General features: G+C 33.6%; 2 protein-coding genes across 8 annotated transcripts in view; one reads left to right on the top strand and one right to left on the bottom strand.

The window, feature by feature from the left end:
• Window positions 1-4,430, top strand: part of LOC131804694 (inhibitory POU protein) — a 97,313-nt gene extending 92,883 nt beyond the window's left edge. For 3 of the 4 annotated variants that reach the window (XM_059127755.1, XM_059127757.1, XM_059127756.1), the window contains one exon: window positions 2,958-4,430. The gene's annotated coding sequence lies outside the window, so the exon portion shown is untranslated. The remainder of the gene's footprint in view (window positions 1-2,957) is intronic. The other variant, XM_059127758.1, reaches the window with a different exon arrangement.
• Window positions 4,431-12,060: 7,630 nt separating this feature from the next.
• Window positions 12,061-21,833, bottom strand: LOC131804638 (GPI inositol-deacylase-like). 4 transcript variants are annotated; one of them, XM_059127690.1, is made up of 26 exons: window positions 21,693-21,710; window positions 21,449-21,626; window positions 21,119-21,323; window positions 20,885-21,031; window positions 20,744-20,819; window positions 18,575-19,068; window positions 18,338-18,517; window positions 18,092-18,256; window positions 17,935-18,029; window positions 17,406-17,556; window positions 17,202-17,340; window positions 16,736-16,865; window positions 16,545-16,670; window positions 16,297-16,490; window positions 16,047-16,236; window positions 15,840-15,990; window positions 15,418-15,770; window positions 15,253-15,357; window positions 13,843-15,200; window positions 13,652-13,777; window positions 13,404-13,597; window positions 13,154-13,343; window positions 12,947-13,097; window positions 12,525-12,877; window positions 12,360-12,464; window positions 12,061-12,307 (listed from the first exon to the last, which is right to left on the bottom strand). In XM_059127690.1, the coding sequence occupies exons 2-19, from the start codon at window positions 21,502-21,504 to the stop codon at window positions 15,035-15,037; spliced, it is 3,123 nt and encodes a 1,040-aa protein (XP_058983673.1). In that variant the 5' UTR covers window positions 21,505-21,626; window positions 21,693-21,710; the 3' UTR covers window positions 12,061-12,307; window positions 12,360-12,464; window positions 12,525-12,877; window positions 12,947-13,097; window positions 13,154-13,343; window positions 13,404-13,597; window positions 13,652-13,777; window positions 13,843-15,034. The 4 variants fall into 4 exon arrangements, with proteins under 4 accessions (XP_058983673.1, XP_058983675.1, XP_058983674.1 ...); XM_059127692.1 differs by lacking the exon at window positions 21,449-21,626 and having other exon boundaries at window positions 21,693-21,833; XM_059127691.1 differs by lacking the exon at window positions 21,693-21,710 and having other exon boundaries at window positions 21,402-21,607.
• Window positions 21,834-22,092: the final 259 nt, after the last annotated feature.

Here is a 22,092-nt window from a genome sequence, read left to right as displayed (position 1 = left end):
TCGTTATATGGATCTGCACAGACAATTTTCTGCCATAGGCTGTAGTATCCATTACGGACCTAAAATACAAAAACATCAAAATACCGAATATAGCGAGGTATCGTTATATGAGGGCTATACGTAGACGTGGATCTGCACACACAATTTTCTGTCATAGGCTGTAATATCCATAACGAACTTCAAATACCAAATTTGAAACAATTCCGGTGAATAATGTCGCTAAAATCATCAAAATACTAAAAAATTCTAAAAAACTGAGATTGAATATTTGGTCCACTTCCATTTTTGCCAGTGAAATCGGTTTGTAAAAAGTTTTAAAAATGCCCTAAAGTCGATAGTACCGCATTCTTTTTATTGCGAGTTTCAAATTCAAATCTGTTAAAAGAATATGGGGAAGTACCGAAACATGGGGGCTATAGCAGAACGTAAACCTATGTAGGCAATGATCTGCCACATGAGGTAGAACCCATTACGAATCCTAGGTACTGAATTTCAAACAATCCTGTTAGAACATGTGATCTAAGTCGTTAAAATACCGAATAATGGGATTTTTATTTACAGCTGAATTGGAGTGGAATGTTTTGTTAATAATTTTCACATAAGTTGGACGGAATGAGCCATGAAAAATTGAATTCCCCTTTTCGAGATGAAATAAATGTTTAATATTATGCAAACTTTGTTAAAAAAAAAAAAAAAAAAACTTGTAAAAATCGCTTATAAATATCTCATTTAGAGTGGTTGTTTTCTAAGTGTTTTCTGGGACTCATGTAGTCCGCACAGCCCATGTTGAGAATTATTTTGTTATCATTTTATCTCTCCAATTTGTCCTTTTTGGGATGAATGTTCCTAAATCCCGAGTGACAGCTCATATAGATATGTTCTTTATCTTCTACCTAAACCAGCTCTGTGAACTTGTATAGAACCGAAATTCAGTGATACCACAAATTCGAAATCGTCGACCCATATTGGTCATTTCCATCAACATGGATTTCAGACTTGCGACTGTCTGTTGATATCAAGGAAGAAGGCTAATTCCATTAAAAATAGTTTTTAGTCCTTTTTAACCACAATTGCCAACCGAAATAGCTGTAATTTAGAATTTATTTTTCTGAATGGATATTCAGTATATTCTGAATGGATATTGGTATGGTTTAGCCAAAATCACCATGATCCACCATAAGAAAAATTTCATTGTAGGTACTTCGAAGGCTTCAAAATATTGTGGGTGCCAGTGTGATATGAAAGAAAGTTGCCGTAGTTCCTACGCTTATAACTCAAGAATCTCAGGGCATATATCGCGCTTCTGCCGGGAGATGCGAACTCCTTCAAACAAACAAAAATGGCCGATACAGCCGTATGGGGCTCATATCATATCGTAAACCTACTCCTACTACGGGCCGGCAACGTGGACTGGGCCAGCTAGTACTGAATCAAGCCTCTAAAATAAAAACTCATGTTGATTGTAAAAAAAACATTTGAAACCTTCTACATATTTTAAGTCGTGAGGTACTACCGACTTAAAATATTTAGAAAGTATTAGCTGGTCCGGTCCACGTTTGCCCATATTTAAATATGTATAAGCTTGTGTATAAAACTCCCACCCAATGAGAATACAGAAAGCTTAAAAAATGTAAAATTGTGATGTATCCGACGTATCATACATACATCAAAAAAGTCGTAAACCTAGACATATAATAAGAGTTTTTGTCAGAAACACGGCGATTGAATATTTGTCAAGCTTATCATAATTGTTATTGACTTCATGTATACAACCTGAGAAATCGTTCTACATATATATAAAAAATAGTTTACTGGTGCTGAAATGACGGAGCCAATTCCAGCCATAGACTTTGTTTGGACTTTTTAGGTCCTGGTAGGTCTACCTACAAAGAACTTCAACTTTCCCACTATGGTAATTGTTTAGTACGGTCGTATTATTCAAATACCCAGGTCCATATCTTCAAATCTTACTAAATCATTTGGTAAATTTTGTACCGGACCGAATATCTGAAACTGAAACACGAGATAAGATAACAGCATATGCAGGGCATGTGGGGAAGATGACGAAACATTGGAACATTTTCTCTGCCAATGACCAGCGTTTGCAAATATCAGATCCCAATTCTTAGGGAACGACTCCATACCAGACCTTAATCAGGTCATGGTAAATGATATAAGACAGTTAAGAAATATTATAAAGGCAACCGAATTTCAAATATAACAGACTGTAAACTGCCCGTCTTCTTCAAAAACACCCTTAGTCTAGAGCGCACAACAGGCCTATACTGGATAAAGTGTATGCCCAACAGGGAATGCGCGAATTGTTTCGTCCCTCTTTTCAACCTAACCTAACCTTAATAATTTGGTCAAATAGAATATTTTTGTAATTTCAAACGTTTGTATTTATTTAGTTATTAGCTTTCTATGTATTTACCTTATTAAATTTCAAAATTCAAATTCAACTTAATAGAAAACAGGATTCAATCTCTGATTTCAGTATATATGTACTTATGAATGTACATACAACATTTTTATGAAACTTCGCGGCGCTAATGTCTAATCGTTTGTTTTTTTAGAATTCTTCTATTTCCGTTTGCATTCGAGTTGAAGGAACTGTTATTTTAACTAATTAAAAATAGAACAGTGTGGCTTGTTTGTTCGGGATACCGTAGTATTTTGTTGTTGCAAAATGGTCAGGCTTTATCCCTTTTTTTGTTGTTTTTACCCCCTGGTAAACATTACCATCGTTCTCCACTAATAAACTAACGTTGTTTTTATAAAAATAACAAAAAAAGGGATAAAGCCTGACCATTTTGCAACAACAAAAAAAAATTAAAAATATATATGTGTATTTTTGTACCAAACCTCTCTTTATATTAGTTTTATATACATTTTAAGCAAATATGTATGTACAAAGATTATTGTTACATTACTGTATTCCGTTTCTCTTTTTTCAGATACATTTTTAAAATTGAGACCTACGACATTGCCGTGTATAGTGAATATTATTCTTGTGCAAGCACTTCGGAAACCTTCAAGGAATTTCGGATTGTATTTTAAGTTTAGTTTTTTTTAATGAAAGGCATTGTCGTGGGCTCTATGCTTCCTTTAGAGTACTACCTACAAAGCAATTAACTGAAATTAAACTACGAGATAAATGATACCAACAGAACTGCAACTGGCCGATACCATAGAAGAGAAATGTCATTGGAACTTCATGCGAAAGCAGCACTCAAGCACTCGGAAATGCAACGAATTTAACATGTTGCCAAACTATATGTATAACAATTATTTATTAATTTCATTGTAGACATGGGAGGAGAGGAGGAGGCTGTCGATGATCACGACAGCGATGTTAATGGTGACGATTAAGTTGACGACGATCACCGATCGTCCGATTCCGAACTGTTAGCAATTTTCAATAAATTTTTACAAAATACTCCTAAGACTAGAGATGTACAGAACACAAAATTTATATATTGAAACTCTACTATTAGAATATGTATGTACATATTCCTATACAGAGACTTACATACATACCAACCTATGTATAGAAGCGCATACGTACATACATATGCTAAAACATTTATGTGCGAGATAGATTCTCCAGACATAACACACAAATATAAATAACAACAATAAACAAAAAGAAAAGATACATTTTGAAAAGAGAAAAAGAAAATTAATTAAATTATCAGATTAACTTTTAAGTAGTTTTGTATCTACATAAGTAGCAATAAATTTTAATACCCCAATTGAAATTTTAATTTTAATTTCGATTCCGATAAGCAGTATTCTTTACCATCTATTTTTGAATATGTAAATATGTAATTTGAAAACTAAAAAAAAGAAAGAGAAGCATAAAAGAAAAATAACAAATTAAAGAGAATAAAAATCAGTAACTTGTTAATTTCAATTAAATGCTAACCGTAGATGTACTCCTATCTAATATAGAGGATAATAAAATTTAGTTAAAAGCAATGGCATTCAATTTTCTGTGTCTGAAGACATTTGATTGCAACAAGGAAATCCGCTCTCGGCCATTATTTTAATCAGTTTAATCATCAGAAGAAATGGTTCGAAAAGTAAGATCGAAAACCTCGTCGCAGTGGCCGAAAAATGGCTCATGAGCTGAACATATCGCAACATTCCATTTGGCAAATATTGAAAAATGAGCTCGGGATAAAGCCATTGAAATTCCAAAAAGTGCAAGAGCTTACACCGCAACAGAAAGAAAATAGAATTAAAAAAAGCTAAAGAGTTGCTTCGCTTGGCCGAAATACAAAAGTGTCGATCACCTCAAGCAAGCGCTTCGCCGGGAATGGGCCAAAATACCGCAGAGCAACATTCGGGCAGCGTGTGACTGTTTCATTGGCCGTTTGAAGGCTATAATTCGTGCCAAAGTTGACCATTTCGAACAAATCTGAACATATTCTAACATTTGATGCTATTTGCTTTTATTCAATAAAATTTAAAAATATGTAAAACTTATGGCGTTCGACTTTGTTGCAGTTTTTCTTATCTCACCCTGTATATAAGTTGCAAAAATCAAGAATCTACGCTAGCTCCTTTTGGAAGTTTCCACACAAACAGTCACAATTAAGAAAATATTATGTCAATAGACAGGGAAAGGCGTGGACAACACCTGACCTAAGTGTAATGCCAATATTACGATTTATATCTATAAAAGAGGAAAATGTATCTACGTTTGATTGTTTGTTTGTAATTTATGGACTCGAACAGATTTTCCTGAAAATTTCTAAGTATACTACAACATAGCCTGAAAGTAACATAGATAGAGATGTGGCATCAATATCTAAATTTAGATTTAATCTGCACATATCTATTGATCGATTACAGATACAGTCTCCAAATTTGGAATGCGTAACGGAATTCGGAACAAATATAAATTTTGCCAAATTATATTGAAATCGCTTCAGATTCGGATGTAACTCCCATATAAATTTTCGGGCGATTTCATATATTTGTTGCACCAAACACGCTTTGTATCTCTAATTTCAATGAAATTTAGAATGTGTAACGGAATTTAATACGAACATTCATTTGCCGAATTATATTGAAATCGGTTCAGATTTGGATATAGATCCCATATATATTTTCGACCGAATTCATTTTTTTGCTGCATTAAACAAGCTGTGTACGTCACATTTCAATGAAATTTGGAATACGTGACGGATTCGATTAGAAAATAAAATTGTCAAATTAAAAAAAGTTGCCAAATTATATTGAAATCGTTTACGATTTGGATATAGCTCATACATATATTCTCAGCCGATTTCACATATTTGTGCACCAAACACGGTATTTACCTCCAATATGGAAGGTTTGGCGGAATTTAGTGTAAAAGTATATTTTATCAAATTATATTGAAATCGGTTCAGATTGGGATATGATTTTATTATTAAGTACCATTGAACTACAACGCCTTTGGAATGGTATTAGGTTATCAGAAACAAGTTTATAAATTACAAACATACAAACATTTTCCTTTTTCATAGATAGAGATAAGTATTATAAGTTTGATTGGGCCAAACAGTATGTATAGATCTTCCTATCTTGCCGAGCTGATTCGATCTAGCTATGTATGTCCGTCCGTCCGTCTGTCCACGTTAATTTGTAATCATGCTACAAGTCGCAATTATTGATCCTCACGAAATTGAAAATGATTTAGATTTCCACAGATGGACGAACGGACATGGCTAAATCGATATAGACTTTTATGCTGATTAACAATATATATACTTTGTGGGGTCTTAAAAGTATATTTCGAGGTGTTAAAAACGGAATGACAAACTTAATATACCCTCCATATTTTGGTGGAGGGTATAAAAAGAGAATATCTGTAGTTATTTTTTTTTAATTTTTATCGCATGCGATTTTTTAAATTGGACTTTCAATTTTGAATCGTACAATTTCTGAAGTTTTTCTACACCCCGCAACACTATGTGTATATTTAGGGGTTCAAATGGATTAAAAAAATATTTTTTTTTTCTAGTGGCTCTACAGGTCCCATACAAATCGACACGGAATTTTGCAGAGAAGAGAGTTAAGGACAGGAAGGAAGTCTTTGGATGACCATTGGATTACATTTAGAAAGGTAGAAACTTTTGTGTGAAATTGTTTTGTACACCTATCAGCACAACAGAGAACTTTAATATAAGACAAATGCCCCGGTCAAAAAGCTAAGGTAATTTCTGGGCAGAGCTCTATGACATCATTTTAAAAACGAAATCTTCCAAAAGGTATTTAGACATAAGGGGGCTTCCAAAATATTATTGCGTTGTAGGGTATTACATGGTCGGTGCCGCGCGACTATAGCCTTTACATTCTGTTATACCCTCCACCTTGAAAAGAAGGGTATATTAACTTTGTCATTCCGTTCGAAACATCCCTAAATGTTCATCGTAGGCCCCATAAAGTATATATATCGATGATCAGCATAAAATTCCAAGTCAATTTACCTATGTCCGTCTGTCTGTTGAAATCACAATACAGTCCACATTATTTAAATTATAGCGTCAAAATTAGGCAGAACAATTTGTATTTTGTCTAGGGTAGTTGGTATTGAAAATGAGATATATCGGTCCACGTTTTGGTATAGCCGCCATATAACGGTACCTCCCGATATTCGGTATCTTGATGATTTTCCCCACAAAAAATGGTATTTTTAGGTTATAATGAATTTTAGCTCCAGTGGCGAAACATTTTGTATATTTTGTATAGCCCCCATATAACGGTGCCACCCGATATTCGGTATCCATGAATTTGTCTAAAAATTGGTAATTGTATTTCATAATAGGTTCAAGCTCCGGTGGCGTGACTTTATATTTATAGATCCACGTTTCCCTATGGCGCACATATAACGATACCCACCGACATTCGGTATTTTGATAATCCTAATCACATTTACGCACGAAATTGTTTCAAATTTGATATTTAAGAAGATTTAGTAGATGACAATACTTAAAGTATAAAAATGTCTATAGAGGTTCCCGTTTAGGTATGGCCCCCATATAACGACCTCTCTCAAGGTTTTTTTTTTTTTGAAAAGTTAAACAGCATTACCCAAACGGTCTTACTAGTATTTGTTGTTTAAAGTGTCGTCGTATTGTTTAAAAAACTTTTCATGGCCTATAGAAGTTCGGTTCACCTGACAACTAAGTTTTCTGTCAAAGGACATAGTTGTGATTTTAAATTCAGAAAAAGTGAAATCACAATCATACTAAAACTACTAAGTTTATTGTCCGATTGTCGTCAAAAGTAGTTTTCTTGCCCGACTTAGCCATATTATGGCACAATCAATAGCTACTGGATTTGCCGTAGCCAACACATTTCGAAAGATGAATAGGTAGCCGCACAATGAATTGTCAAAACATTTTTGAAATTCGAAGCTGTGTATAAAAAGTTAATTAAATTCCTTAAATTTTTTGAAAAACAGATATCATAATAACCTCTGAATGGCGTCGTATAAAAAAACATTTAGTCATATGTTCATATTTTTATACCCTCCACCATAGTATGGTGTCCGTATGTGGAAATCACTCCAGCTTCCGAACAAATTGAAGTAGGTTAATAAAATGTTACTCAGATGTGTGTTTGGTCTGTAGGTTTTTTTGGTTTTGGAAATGAAGTATATTCCTTTTCCTATATAACTATAACTACCTATCTATACTATATTCGGTATTTTAATGATTTTGGCGTTATTATTCACCCGGATTAATTCAAATGTCGTATTTGTAGTACGTTATGGGTGCTACAGTCTGTGACAGAAAACTGACCATGCGGATCCACCTCTACGTATAGCCCCTTTTTAACCGTACCTCCTTATAATCCCTATTTTGATGATTTTAGCGACATTGTTCACCGGATTGTTTCAAATTTCGTATTGTAAGTTTGTCCCAGTCAGTAAAAAAAATTGTCTATGCAAGTCCATGTCAGCCCCCATTTAACAGAACCTAACTAAATTCGGTAGTTTTGTGTTTTTGCGACAGTATTCACCGTTTTTTTTTTCAAGTTTCGTATTTGAATATTGTAATGTCTCCGTGTAGACCGCAATATAACGGTAACTCCCTATATTCAGAATTTTAATGATTTTAACAGTTTTTTTAATGTATTTTATTTTTGTGCAAATTTCCAAATTCCTTCCAAATGGTGGAGGGTATACAAAGTTCAGCCCGATCGAACTTATTGGTTATTACTTGTTGTAAATATGGATATATAATACATCTACCTATACATTTCTGACATTTACAAATACCGCTACTAAAGTTTCCATCAAATGATGTCCAGGCCAGAGAGGCCTACTTTTTGTATTCAAATTTTTGTTGATAAGAATTGAGGGGGAAGATATTAACAACAGTTGGTTTCAACATTATGGAGCAACCTGCCACAAAGACGAAGCTATAATCGATATCCTCCTCCTCAATTCTTATCAACAAAAATGCCAATAAAAAAGTAGCCCACATCAAAAACATCAATCATCACTTTACAGTTAAAATTCTAAAACCACAAATAATTGAACCTGGCTTGGACCGGTATTTAGAAATGTATAGGTAGATGTATCATATGTTCGTTTTTACAACAAGTAACAACCAATAAGTTCTGTCGGGCCGAACTTTGTATACCCTCCACCATTTGTAAGGAATTTGGAAATTTGCACAAAAATAAAATACATTAAAAAAACTGTTAAAATCATTAAAATTCTGAATATAGGGAGTTACCGTTATATTGGGGTCTACACGGAGACATTACAATATTCAAATACGAAACTTGAAAAAAAAAACCGGTGAATACTGTCGCAAATATATATGGAAAATGTATATATGGAAAATGTATGGTAAAATTAAAACCTCCCAAACGACAAAGTCATTGAAATTAAAGTGGATTTTCAGAAACAAGTACAATGGAGATTAGAATCCATTAAGATACAAAGTCCGTTTAGTGGTAAAAGGTTTTCAGCAAATGAAAAACTTGTATTATAGTGACTTGTATGCTCGCATTGTCAAACTTTCAACTGTTCAGGGATTTAAGAACTCCATTCTTAAATGGCGAGCTGAAAGAGAAGAGACAGGGCATGTCGACCCTTAAAATATATTTGTGGGTTAAAACAAACGCCAAAGTGTTCGAACGAGACTCTTAATAAACATCTCATGGCATTGGGATATGCATTAAAAAATTAAAAACACAATTGGAATTGGGAAAAAAATAAGCTGTCTTCTACCACTTAGCATGTCTGATCTAAGAATTGCGGTTGTCATACTGACTGGTCACTGCAGTATCAGATATCTGACCTCAATGTAGGATAACAGACTTCTTGGCTTCTATAGACTTAACGAAAATAAAGAAGCGGTGGAGACGATTGAACATCTACTTGATGATGTCATTTGTTATCAACCAGGGGATATAGCCTATTTGGTAAGTGGGAGATAGAAAAACGAATGTTCCTCTCAGAAATAGATCTCATCATCGTCTACAAATTTACAAATTTCCCTGGCTAGGCAAACTACGCTGCTAAATATACATCTCTCCTTAACCCCTTTCCTCTCTTTCACGTTTCTATCTCTTACCTCACAAACAACTTATGGAGCTGCGCATCATTTAACGAAAAATGGAAACGAACATTGTTCCTCCAAGCCGTCGTTGGATTGTGTACTCCCTGTTGCTTTATGTGTCGTCCTCAATGCAATTGTTGGTCTATCAATGCACGCCAATTTTCACCTTTAATAGTTCGAACAAGTCGAAAGTTGTATTCGATCCGAATTTAAACTCTTACTATGTAACAGTTTCGGATCGAGTAAAAAATGCTGTAACTAATTTTTTTTTATTTTGGTAGTACTTTCGAGTGTATTATTCAGAATTGGCAGCATTTACTTCGTAAAATATCGAAAATATAAAAAAGGAAAACTCAAAAATTAGAAATAATTACGTTTCACACGCCTCAAAAAATGCATTCGTTTGCTGCCTTTAACCAACTGTGATTGTTCCGTCATAGAAAACTCAAAAATTAGAAATAATTAAGTTTCACGCACCTCAAAAAAATGTATTCATTTGCTGCCTTTGGCCAACTGTGGATGTTCCCTTATAGAATTGAGTATTGTCTGAAATTGGCTTTGCTTTGTTTTGATCCTCCATCATGGAAAGCAGGGTATATTCAATTTTGGCTTAACTCTAGTTTAGTAAAACTCTTTAATTTTTTCGACATTTTTTCCAGTGGTAGGTATTTTTAACCTGATCCCGGGAAACTATTTTTTTCTTGGGGAACGGACCCGGGACTCCAGATTTTTGAACCTAAATTCCGGGTTCAAGACCCAGACTGGACCCGGATCCAATTAACCGATATAGACAGTATAGCTTATGAAAATACCTATCCAACATGTGGTCACATAATCAAACCAAAGTTTTCTAAATTTGACACTTTTTGTAAATAGCCGGCCTTTAACCGGGGGTTGAGATTTTCTCCTCTGAATATGTCCAACACCGGCTAACGCGAACCAAAGTTTCAACGACGGCTACGCGAAATAAACCTTTTTTACTGAAAACATAATTTTAATGAACTGGTTAGAATCGGGTTATGCGGATGGAAAGACCCATATCTCTGGAAACGAAAAAGTTATTATCAAATTGTAGCATATTGGAAAGGTAAAGAGTGTCAGCTATAATTTGGCGTCAATTATGTTGACCCCCATAATGGGCCGTTTTTGGACTGTTTGGGGGTTATATAAGAAATGTGACATGTGACCACTTGTTGGATAGGTATTAAGCTTTCCAACGATACCTATATTTTCTATATCGGGTAAGTGGATCCGGGTCCAAGCCGAGTCTAGAACCCGGATATTCGGGTCAAAATAGTTTCCCGGAATCAGGGTAAAAATGCCTATCTCTGGGAAAAAAAAAATCCTATCACGAAACAGCCCTCATTATTTGACGTTCAGAAATTTGCACAATAACCTGTATTGCGTCGGCATCGGTCCACGTTTTCGTATAGCCCTCATATAACGGTAGCTCCCTATATATTATACTTTTCAACGGAATTGTTCCAAATACGGTATTAAGAGTTTCCAAGGGATTCTACCTATTGTAGCTGAACAATGGATAGGTCCACGTTTATATATAGCGCCCATATAACGGTACCACCAGATATGTCTCATTTTTACGATTTAGGCCACATTTTCCATCGGATTTATTTAAAATTCGGAATTTGAACGTTCGGTATTAGAACATTGTCCATACTGGTCCATGGTTTCTATATAACGATACCCACCGATATTCGGCATTTCGATTATATAAGCCATATTTTCCACATAATTGTTACACACATGGTATTTAAAACTCACAAAACAACAAACCTATATGGGTTTTCGTTTTGGCATTGCCCCCATATAACGGTTCAAACCACTTTATTATTTATAGAATACACTTTAGCTAATGGTTCAATACCCTCGAAAGTTTTTCATTTCAATTTTCAGTGTTTTATTCAGTTGTTTGAATTTCAACAACTTTCCCGTTTTTTATTCATATTCGTTAGCTAAATATCAAACGAGTAGAAATGTAAACTATTGAACGACTTTTACTTCTAAATTCGAAGTACATAGTGATTCAAATCCTAAAGTAGAGTATGAGTATCCTATACTCGGATATGACAGTCCGGAAGTAGGAAATGGGTTTGCGAATTTGAGTTAGTTTTTAAAAAAATCGCATCCGAAATATTTTACTTTCGAATCGAGTTACATAGTAACCCCCCAGTTTTTAATATGATGCTCTTCTTCTTGGACAAACTTGCACAAACAAGTGTATCTTCTGTTGAATCATAAACAATTTTGTATTAAATATTTATGTATAAAATACAAAATTGTAATATTGTAAACCGTAGTACCAATGTGTGCTATTTGATCTTTATCGACTACACAGTTTTAACCTGCACATTTGGAAAGAAATAAAAGGTACAATGATTACTGAACTTTTCTGATATGGGTTCCGTAATTTAAAGACCTACCCACTGCTAGATCAATCAAAAATACTAAAAAAATAAAAGACATAGAAAAAATTATAACAAACATTTTTATTATTTATGCATAATATAATAACAACAACTAAGATTGGCAAAAAGTAATACTAACGGCGGCGGTCCAATATAAGTGTGTAAAAGTTATAACAAACCTATTGCAGTGCTACGCATACATAGACGAAGGTTATCAAATAACTCAAACGATAAACTATCTCCTGGCAAAACAAAATACACCCGCAAACACATAAGTATAGTATAATCGCTACATAATGGTATCCAGATCTGCAAAACAAAAAGATTAAATTTTGCAACGTACTTATTTATATATACTTACGATTTGCGAGGAGCTCCCAATTGTAACAGCACGCTGAGGCATGTTAGAGTTATTATTGTGGGTATAATAAATGGATCCGGAAGATGTTCGTGTATGTGACCTTGGCTAAAAAGTGATGAACTATTATACATATTGAACATTAAAACTGAGATTTAAGACACATACTACTTAGCTTTTATCCATGCTACACTAAGACCGAAATTAAGTGCGGACATTATGCCGAGTAACATAAGCATTGTAATGTGAAAGGCAAAATTTTCTAATCCTTCAAAATAAGAACATTTCTCCTCATTGGCCACTTCATTGGAGTCGTCAAGTTCATTGGTGTCCCCATTCTCGTTATTTGGAATCAATTCTTGTCCAGGGTTTCCATCAACAGCAATTATTTCCCTTTGTGACAGGGCAACTGTCCCTTTATTTTTTGAGGTTGATCTAATTTTTTGACGAATTCTTTTAAATATCCCCTTTGCTTTATCCCATGCCCAATTCTCCAGGTAATCTTTGTACGCATTAGAAATCTTTAAATAAAAACAACGTGTAAAAAGAACATTGCCGAGTTCACACAATATTACTACTGTAATACGTACCACTAAAAAGTAAAATATTGTTGCCAGTGTTAATCCAATTCCACTACATGTGCCTACTGATATCGATATAAACAGTACTCCAAAGGATAAGGGTAAAGTGGTAACAACTTTCATTAAAATTTCCGACGAAGCCGTTGATAGTCTTGTCAATCTTTGTATATATAGAAAAGGTCAGTAGTCAGAAATAAATTCTCTAAATAAACTTACTTAAGTGCAATTTTGTGAAGAATGTTACCATGAAATGTCAAGATCGTCCATATTGAAAAAACTGAAACGATGGATAGCACAATTGCAGTTCCGTGTATAATTATAGAAACATAGAAACTGTAGTTCGAAGTATCAGGAGATATTGGAAGAAATTTCAAATTTAGTAAGAGTTTCTTTAAAAGTCGGCACCCTAAAAAAGACAAATTTTAGTTTCAACACTCATATTTATACTTTCAAGGCAATTGGTCACCTGTTACAATGTAAAGCGATTTACTCTGAAAAAACCCGGCATAGGGCTTCACAAACAATGCATCTTCGGAGTTTTGAAATGACACGATTTGATTCCGAAGAACTAAAAATAGTACTGCAGTTAAATGCGCCGGCAACCAATGATAGAACTCCTGTACAATCTTGGAGAAAGTTCCAGCAATAGAAAATTGGTAACTAAAATGATTTCACTATTAATTATTATTATACAAAATGCTTTTAAAGTCAAACCTTATTTTGTAACGGCAACTTGGATTTAAAAATAAATCTAAAGTTACTGGATTTTGAGTTGTGTTATAACCACTTGGCGTAGAAAATGGCACATTCACATATATTGTTTTTACTTTTGTATCATGTCTGAAAGAAATAACGGCTGTAGTTTATTAGAGGCTACTAAAACTAGTGATAGCTTCACGACATACGTTAGATGAATATGCCTATTGAAGCCACGAGCCCAAGGAATGCATATTTTTGCAGTTACTCCAAACTCATCATCTCCACATTCTACAGGTTCAATATCAAATTGTACAGTGGGAAATGGCTCGTCCAATCCTTTAAAGTATGATTCAAAAATTACAAACATATCAACACCATAGGTATATTCTACATTTAAATACAAAATGTTCCAGCAAACATGAAATAACATTCAACCACATTTTTTCTGTCGGGGACCTAACAAGTACTTAATTTTCGTCGTTAGCTTACCGATTTAGGCCACATTTTCCATCGGATTTATTTAAAATTCGGAATTTGAACGTTCGGTATTAGAACATTGTCCATACTGGTCCATGGTTTCTATATAACGATACCCACCGATATTCGGCATTTCGATTATATAAGCCATATTTTCCACATAATTGTTACACACATGGTATTTAAAACTCACAAAACAACAAACCTATATGGGTTTTTGTTTTGGCATTGCCCCCATATAACGGTTCAAACCACTTTATTATTTATAGAATACACTTTAGCTAATGGTTCAATACCCTCGAAAGTTTTTCATTTCAATTTTCAGTGTTTTATTCAGTTGTTTGAATTTCAACAACTTTCCCGTTTTTTATTCATATTCGTTAGCTAAATATCAAACGAGTAGAAATGTAAACTATTGAACGACTTTTACTTCTAAATTCGAAGTACATAGTGATTCAAATCCTAAAGTAGAGTATGAGTATCCTATACTCGGATATGACAGTCCGGAAGTAGGAAATGGGTTTGCGAATTTGAGTTAGTTTTTAAAAAAATCGCATCCGAAATATTTTACTTTCGAATCGAGTTACATAGTAACCCCCCAGTTTTTAATATGATGCTCTTCTTCTTGGACCAACTTGCACAAACAAGTGTATCTTCTGTTGAATCATAAACAATTTTGTATTAAATATTTATGTATAAAATACAAAATTGTAATATTGTAAACCGTAGTACCAATGTGTGCTATTTGATCTTTATCGACTACACAGTTTTAACCTGCACATTTGGAAAGAAATAAAAGGTACAATGATTACTAAACTTTTCTGATATGGGTTCCGTAATTTAAAGACCTACCCACTGCTAGATCAATCAAAAATACTAAAAAAATAAAAGACATAGAAAAAATTATAACAAACATTTTTATTATTTATGCATAAGTGTGTAAAAGTTATAACAAACCTCTTGCAGTGCTACGCATACATAGACGAAGGTTATCAAATAACTCAAACGATAAACTATCTCCTGGCAAAACAAAATACACCCGCAAACACATAAGTATAGTATAATCGCTACATAATGGTATCCAGATCTGCAAAACAAAAAGATTAAATTTTGCAACGTACCTATTTATATATACTTACGATTTGCGAGGAGCTCCCAATTGTAACAGCACGCTGAGGCATGTTAGAGTTATTATTGTGGGTATAATAAATGGATCCGGAAGATGTTCGTGTATGTGACCTTGGCTAAAAAGTGATGAACTATTATACATATTGAACATTAAAACTGAGATTTAAGACACATACTACTTAGCTTTTATCCATGCTACACTAAGACCGAAATTAAGTGCGGACATTATGCCGAGTAACATAAGCATTGTAATGTGAAAGGCAACATTTTCTAATCCTTCAAAATAAGAACATTTCTCCTCATTGGCCACTTCATTGGAGTCGTCAAGTTCATTGGTGTCCCCATTCTCGTTATTTGGAATCAATTCTTGTCCAGGGTTTCCATCAACAGCAATTATTTCCCTTTGTGACAGGGCAACTGTCCCTTTATTTTTTGAGGTTGATCTAATTTTTTGACGAATTCTTTTAAATATCCCCTTTGCTTTATCCCATGCCCAATTCTCCAGGTAATCTTTGTACGCATTAGAAATCTTTAAATAAAAACAACGTGTAAAAAGAACATTGCCGAGTTCACACAATATTACTACTGTAATACGTACCACTAAAAAGTAAAATATTGTTGCCAGTGTTAATCCAATTCCACTACATGTGCCTACTGATATCGATATAAACAGTACTCCAAAGGATAAGGGTAAAGTGGTAACAACTTTCATTAAAATTTCCGACGAAGCCGTTGATAGTCTTGTCAATCTTTGTATATATAGAAAAGGTCAGTAGTCAGAAATAAATTCTCTAAATAAACTTACTTAAGTGCAATTTTGTGAAGAATGTTACCATGAAATGTCAAGATCGTCCATATTGAAAAAACTGAAACGATGGATAGCACAATTGCAGTTCCGTGTATAATTATAGAAACATAGAAACTGTAGTTCGAAGTATCAGGAGATATTGGAAGAAATTTCAAATTTAGTAAGAGTTTCTTTAAAAGTCGGCACCCTAAAAAAGACAAATTTTAGTTTCAACACTCATATTTATACTTTCAAGGCAATTGGTCACCTGTTACAATGTAAAGCGATTTACTCTGAAAAAACCCGGCATAGGGCTTCACAAACAATGCATCTTCGGAGTTTTGAAATGACACGATTTGATTCCGAAGAACTAAAAATAGTACTGCAGTTAAATGCGCCGGCAACCAATGATAGAACTCCTGTACAATCTTGGAGAAAGTTCCAGCAATAGAAAATTGGTAACTAAAATGATTTCACTATTAATTATTATTATACAAAATGCTTTTAAAGTCAAACCTTATTTTGTAACGGCAACTTGGATTTAAAAATAAATCTAAAGTTACTGGATTTTGAGTTGTGTTATAACCACTTGGCGTAGAAAATGGCACATTCACATATATTGTTTTTACTTTTGTATCATGTCTGAAAGAAATAACGGCTGTAGTTTATTAGAGGCTACTAAAACTAGTGATAGCTTCACGACATACGTTAGATGAATATGCCTATTGAAGCCACGAGCCCAAGGAATGCATATTTTTGCAGTTACTCCAAACTCATCATCTCCACATTCTACAGGTTCAATATCAAATTGTACAGTGGGAAATGGCTCGTCCAATCCTTTAAAGTATGATTCAAAAATTACAAACATATCAACACCATAGGTATATTCTACATTTAAATACAAAATGTTCCAGCAAACATGAAATAACATTCAACCACATTTTTTCTGTCGGGGACCTAACAAGTACTTAATTTTCGTCGTTAGCTTACCGACAATTTTCGTTTTCTTTACCGAAATTATAAGAAATAGTACTATTGTAGTTAATTGTGTCGTGAAATGATTAGAGAATCCCACTACCGATTCTCACAATTTTGAGATAATATATTAATGCTTTAGTAAAAATATTCGTTTCCACAGGTATATAGAAAAATGTCCAGTATAAAACCACTTACCTTCAATAAGAACTCCGGTGTGTATTGTTCCCATGACTGTTTCATTAACGAGTGTTTTTAGCTTTGGTAGGGAAAACTTGGGAGCTTTTATTTTGTATTTCCGATCTTCTACACTATAAGCATCGATTTTTAGTGAAGTCTATGCAAAATAAAAAAAAATAAATTTAAATTTGCAGAAATTTCATTATACTTTGGCAAACTAACCGGCTTGTTGGTGGGTTTTAGCCGAACGAGGATATGTGTCCAATCTGGATAGTACTTTAGCATGCGGTGGATATCGAGTAGTACCATGTATCGATAGTTATCATGAGAGGGTATGGTTTGAACAAAATGTGAAAGCGAAGTTCCCTTCTGACTGTTTAAAAATTTTAATAAAGATTAGCACCTGTTTGAACTGTCTCATATTTTTTAGAGAGCTCAATTATTTCGTTTTTCAAGAAAAAAATATGCACGAAATTATTTGATTTTTTTTAAGCATTCTGTTGCATCGATTCTTCATTTTTTGTAGGATATTTCTTTTTGGTTCAAATGAGTACAATTTTATAAGTTTTTATCACATGTAATGCAGGGAATATAGACCCACAGTTACATACATTGATGATATACTTTGACTTAATATTTCACAAAACCGCTACATTAACAAATCAAATGTATAAATTTGCATTTTTAACTGCATTTTGGTGTTCTGCAATTTATTACACAAAGACTATTCATAGAGATGATAAATACTCACCAGTACAATCCACTGGCCTCAGTTCTATGTGCTGTACAGCCGAAAACCCAATCATTTTCGAAATCTTCGTAGCTATCAATTTCAATGTAGATTTTCTAAAAGTCGCATGAAGTATAAGCATCTCATTTTGCGTTTATGTCACAATTATCGAACAAACCTTCAATTCCTTGTATTTCGCTGTTGGTAATAAGTGATTATAATCAGCACGTAATCCATTTTTAAACACTTTTCGAAAAGCAATTTTAGAATCTTCCTGCCAACTTGAGCCAGAATTTAATTTGGGGAAATATACTTCATTAGATTTAGGCTTATTTAAGGGTTTCTGAAAAAGCAACACCAAATTGTATGATCATATATATATTTGCCATTACGCCAGTTAAAATCCATGTATGTAAATACAAACCACAAAGTAATTTATAGCTGTTTGAGTGCGATAGTATTTATCGGGAGAAAAGAACACATTTTTGTTTTCATCAATGACAGATATCCCGAAAATGAAGCGGTTAATCACCAATACCAATTGCAAACACCATACAGCAGACAAATGGTCACAGCTCAACCAAACTTTAGGTATCGATGAAGTCTTTAATAACATGCATATTAGAGCAAGTACAAAAAATAAAATGTGTAATTTATTTACCATTGCGTGAATATCATTGTACTGAGAAGTAGTTAAACCATCACGTACCAACAGATCGCGATTGCCTCCGCCCATAGAAATCATAAGAATGTTATCTAATATTTTCGACTCATTTCCCTGGTGCGGTATTTTATCCTGATAATTTAAGCATACATTTGTTTGTCGGTTTGGCAGATGTGTAGTTCGTTTGTTATGGAAATATCCATCAGTATTCGAATAAAACTCATTAATTTTGGGATCGAAATTTACAACTGGCTTGTCTATTGGCGATGATATGAATATTATGGTGTTGATATATTTGGCAATTGCGGGGTCTTGTATTACAGCTTGAGCCACTTTACCACCCATCGAATGACCCACAAGTATTATAGATTTGTCCACATTGTTCGCCTCTTTGTATAATGTTCTGACTGCTAAAATAGCAATTCGCAAGAAAAGTTTTTGATTCTCTAAATATCCTCCGTATAAAGCCGAAAGCTGTTCCTCAAAATTTACTAGAAAGAGTATAATTAATGAATAAAAATTGTTCATACATTTACGAAGGATATTAATTTTAATAAATAATTAAAATCTGTTTGTTGTCAATTTGTGTGGGAGCTGTAGCCATATTTGCGTTATAAATTGGAATAAATATGTCGAAGACAACTAATTTCTAATGTTCAATTTTCTATGCGTTAAAAATAGGAAAAAATATGTTGAAAACAACTAGTTTTTTATGTACAATTTTTAATTCTTGATACTTAAATGCAGTGGACATTTCAGTGTCTAAAGGGGAAGATGTGGAAAATCCTTATGTCAGGAAGTATATAATTTGTTTAATATATCCATTGCGTTGAGTGTTGGCATTTTTAGGTCGGTGTATAGGGCTTGTTGAGTTTTGGTTCTTTTTGAGATGCGCAAATGGAAATCTCTAAATCAAGGCAAGGCAAAGAGAGTTCCATGGGATGTATGTGTGTTCACCAACACAATTGTACAAAAATAGTTTGTATAGCAATTGTATTAAGAAATGATGTCCGTGATTGTAAAACCTACAGCTGCATAGATTTATATTTTTCTTTGAATTTTCTATTTGGATACAACATTTACGGTCGCTATTTCAAGAGTGTGGAACTCCGCTTAAGTAGAGTTTTTTGGTTTCTTAATCTAACAAGCCCAAAAGCGTTTTTCTAATTAAATTTTTACTAACTTTAGCTTCAGCATAAAAAAATATTCAACGTTAAATGGAAATTTTGATATTTTTACCCAAACATTTTACGCGGAAAAGTGAGTTTTCTGCTAGTTGACATATCCAGTAACAATTTGTAACAATTGTGACCAAATGTGGCGTAGCTAGATATACCTAATGACCACAGCTTTTTCTTTGCACGTAATGATCAACATTATTAAATCAACAGATTTGAAATCAGCATTTTTTAACTAATGACCACAAATGATGATGCACAAAATGCAGATTAGTTTTAATTAAGGCTAAAATAACTACGTTATTATATTATGAAATGAAATATTATAAAAGGGAAAAAGCATTTGTTAATATTGTATCTTACATGATTTCTAAATCTTTTTTCCTACAAATTTTGTACCTACAGCTTACAACTATACATTCAGAGGAATGATATAAAAATAACAAACACATATTTTTGATTTATATTTGTTTTGGAGAAAAGTTCCCAGATCAGGGATTGTTTTGAATGTACCAAATTCCAAAATCTGCACCCATAACGAAAAGTTTTTCATTTTCCATTTCTACCCGCTACCGAAATATCAAATTATAAACGCTCAGTTGAAAATATAACAAGGATTTTAGAATATGAAAATAACATTTTTTCAAGATATAGTTTCCTTATTCTAACTTTTCCAAATGCTTATCGTTACCGAAAATAGACTTCGTCAGCAGATCGAAACAAAATTATATTCGACTAAAGTACCTACATATATACCGAAGTGTATAAAATCAACACTCAATTTACTGATATGATAAAATATTACAAAATTGCATCCCGGCGAAAGACCTGGGACGTATGAATTCGTAGTAAAAACTATTAAGTTACGTAGTACTCTTAAGTTGCCGGCCCTAGACGGACCACTATCAAAAACTTCTCTAAAAAATTGCTGAGTAGGTGAGTACTTAGGCCCATAAACCGGCATTTTGTTTCAATTTATAAAAAATACCTGTAAAATAGTCCATATGTATGCCGCGATCATTATCCATTCCTTTACGCAACGCTACCGAAGCCAATGAACGAACCTATTTGAGAAAAAACCTTATAACAAGACAAAGTCAAACTCCAGTGATTGAATAACACTACTTACCTGTTTGTAAGAGCCTGCATTTCCAGGAACAAAAATGACGGGCGCGCCTTTCAATTTCATCCTATTTACATCTTGAAGTATTCTTCCTTCGTAATAGTAAAACAGGCCATAGTGCGGGAACTCTGAATTATCCTTAATATTTACTTTCTTAAAAAAAATCTCATTTAGTTCGTTGATGACATGCATTTGCGCATTCATAAATTCATATTCGTATTATTGCTACAGAATACTTACAGAAAATTGGGGAACACCAAACATATATGTCATGCGACAAGCATTTTCCTCAACTTCCAAAAATAGATTTTTTATTCCATAAAGAAAACAAAGAAATGACGCCAATATTAGTAATACTGTTGCATTTCTAAACATTTTATTTGTAGTATGTGTCTTGGTAGGTCTTTTGATTTCCTTGGCAATAGTTTTGTTAGTCCTGTGGTTCCTGAAACACCCAATTAAAAAGTTGACACAAATCGATGACCGTGAAAGTTTATTTTATACAATATATGTATATACACACAGCATTTTGTTAGCCTCGTTTAAAGTCCCTTGCGGATTAAAATTTACCATATACAGCTCTCGGGACCCTGAGAAGAGACTCCTCCAAATTCTAAAATTTTCATAGATTTTTCAAAGATTTTGTAAAGGCAACGACTTCATTAAGAAAATGGAATATATCGGAACCAGGACATCAAGTTTCACAATGACACCCATATTGCTTCGTTTATAGATCCGCAAGGGTGCTCTAAACCAGACATGATCTATAGATTTTTATTTAAATTATTAAAATAATTCATAAGAAGGGATTTACTTTCTAAACTTTCAAAATTTCAAGCTGAGATGTCGAACCGATATAAAAGCAACTTGACATCGCATCCGCAGAAATAAAAACAAACAGCAAAGCGGGAATGAAGAATATTTATAATCAAAACAAAATTTAAGATCGGTTTACAGAGCCCTAATTTTCGCCCAGAAAACATATGCGGTGTTTACGATGGCTAATCACAATGGATTGATAACATTCTTTGTTATTCGCTATAATATGCATTAGCTATAATCATGGTAAAACAATACAGGTAGTCGCATCGGCACAGCTGCTGGGACAATGAAAGTTTTGAAAAAATTTTTCAAATTTGTAAAAATTGTTGAAAAATGCAACCTCCTATTTATGTCGTATGTCCGACACCGGCTAACGCGAACTTAAGTTTTCT

This window comes from Musca domestica, unplaced genomic scaffold (genome assembly GCF_030504385.1).
Source record: "Musca domestica strain aabys unplaced genomic scaffold, Musca_domestica.polishedcontigs.V.1.1 47, whole genome shotgun sequence".
Classification (NCBI taxonomy): domain Eukaryota; kingdom Metazoa; phylum Arthropoda; class Insecta; order Diptera; family Muscidae; genus Musca; species Musca domestica.
Note: the sequence above shows the minus strand (reverse complement) of the source record. Positions and strands in the feature narration are given on the sequence as shown.

Coding starts and splice junctions, on each gene's coding strand:
- LOC131804638 (XM_059127690.1), bottom strand. CDS start 21,504: ATGAAAATTTTAGAATTTGGAGGAGTCTCTTCTCAGGGTCCCGAGAGC. Junction 15,771..15,839: donor CAATATTTTACTTTTTAGTG/GTACGTATTACA, acceptor TTTTATTTAAAG/ATTTCTAATGCGTACAAAGA. Junction 15,201..15,252: donor TTGGGAGCTCCTCGCAAATC/GTAAGTATATAT, acceptor TTTGTTTTGCAG/ATCTGGATACCATTATGTAG.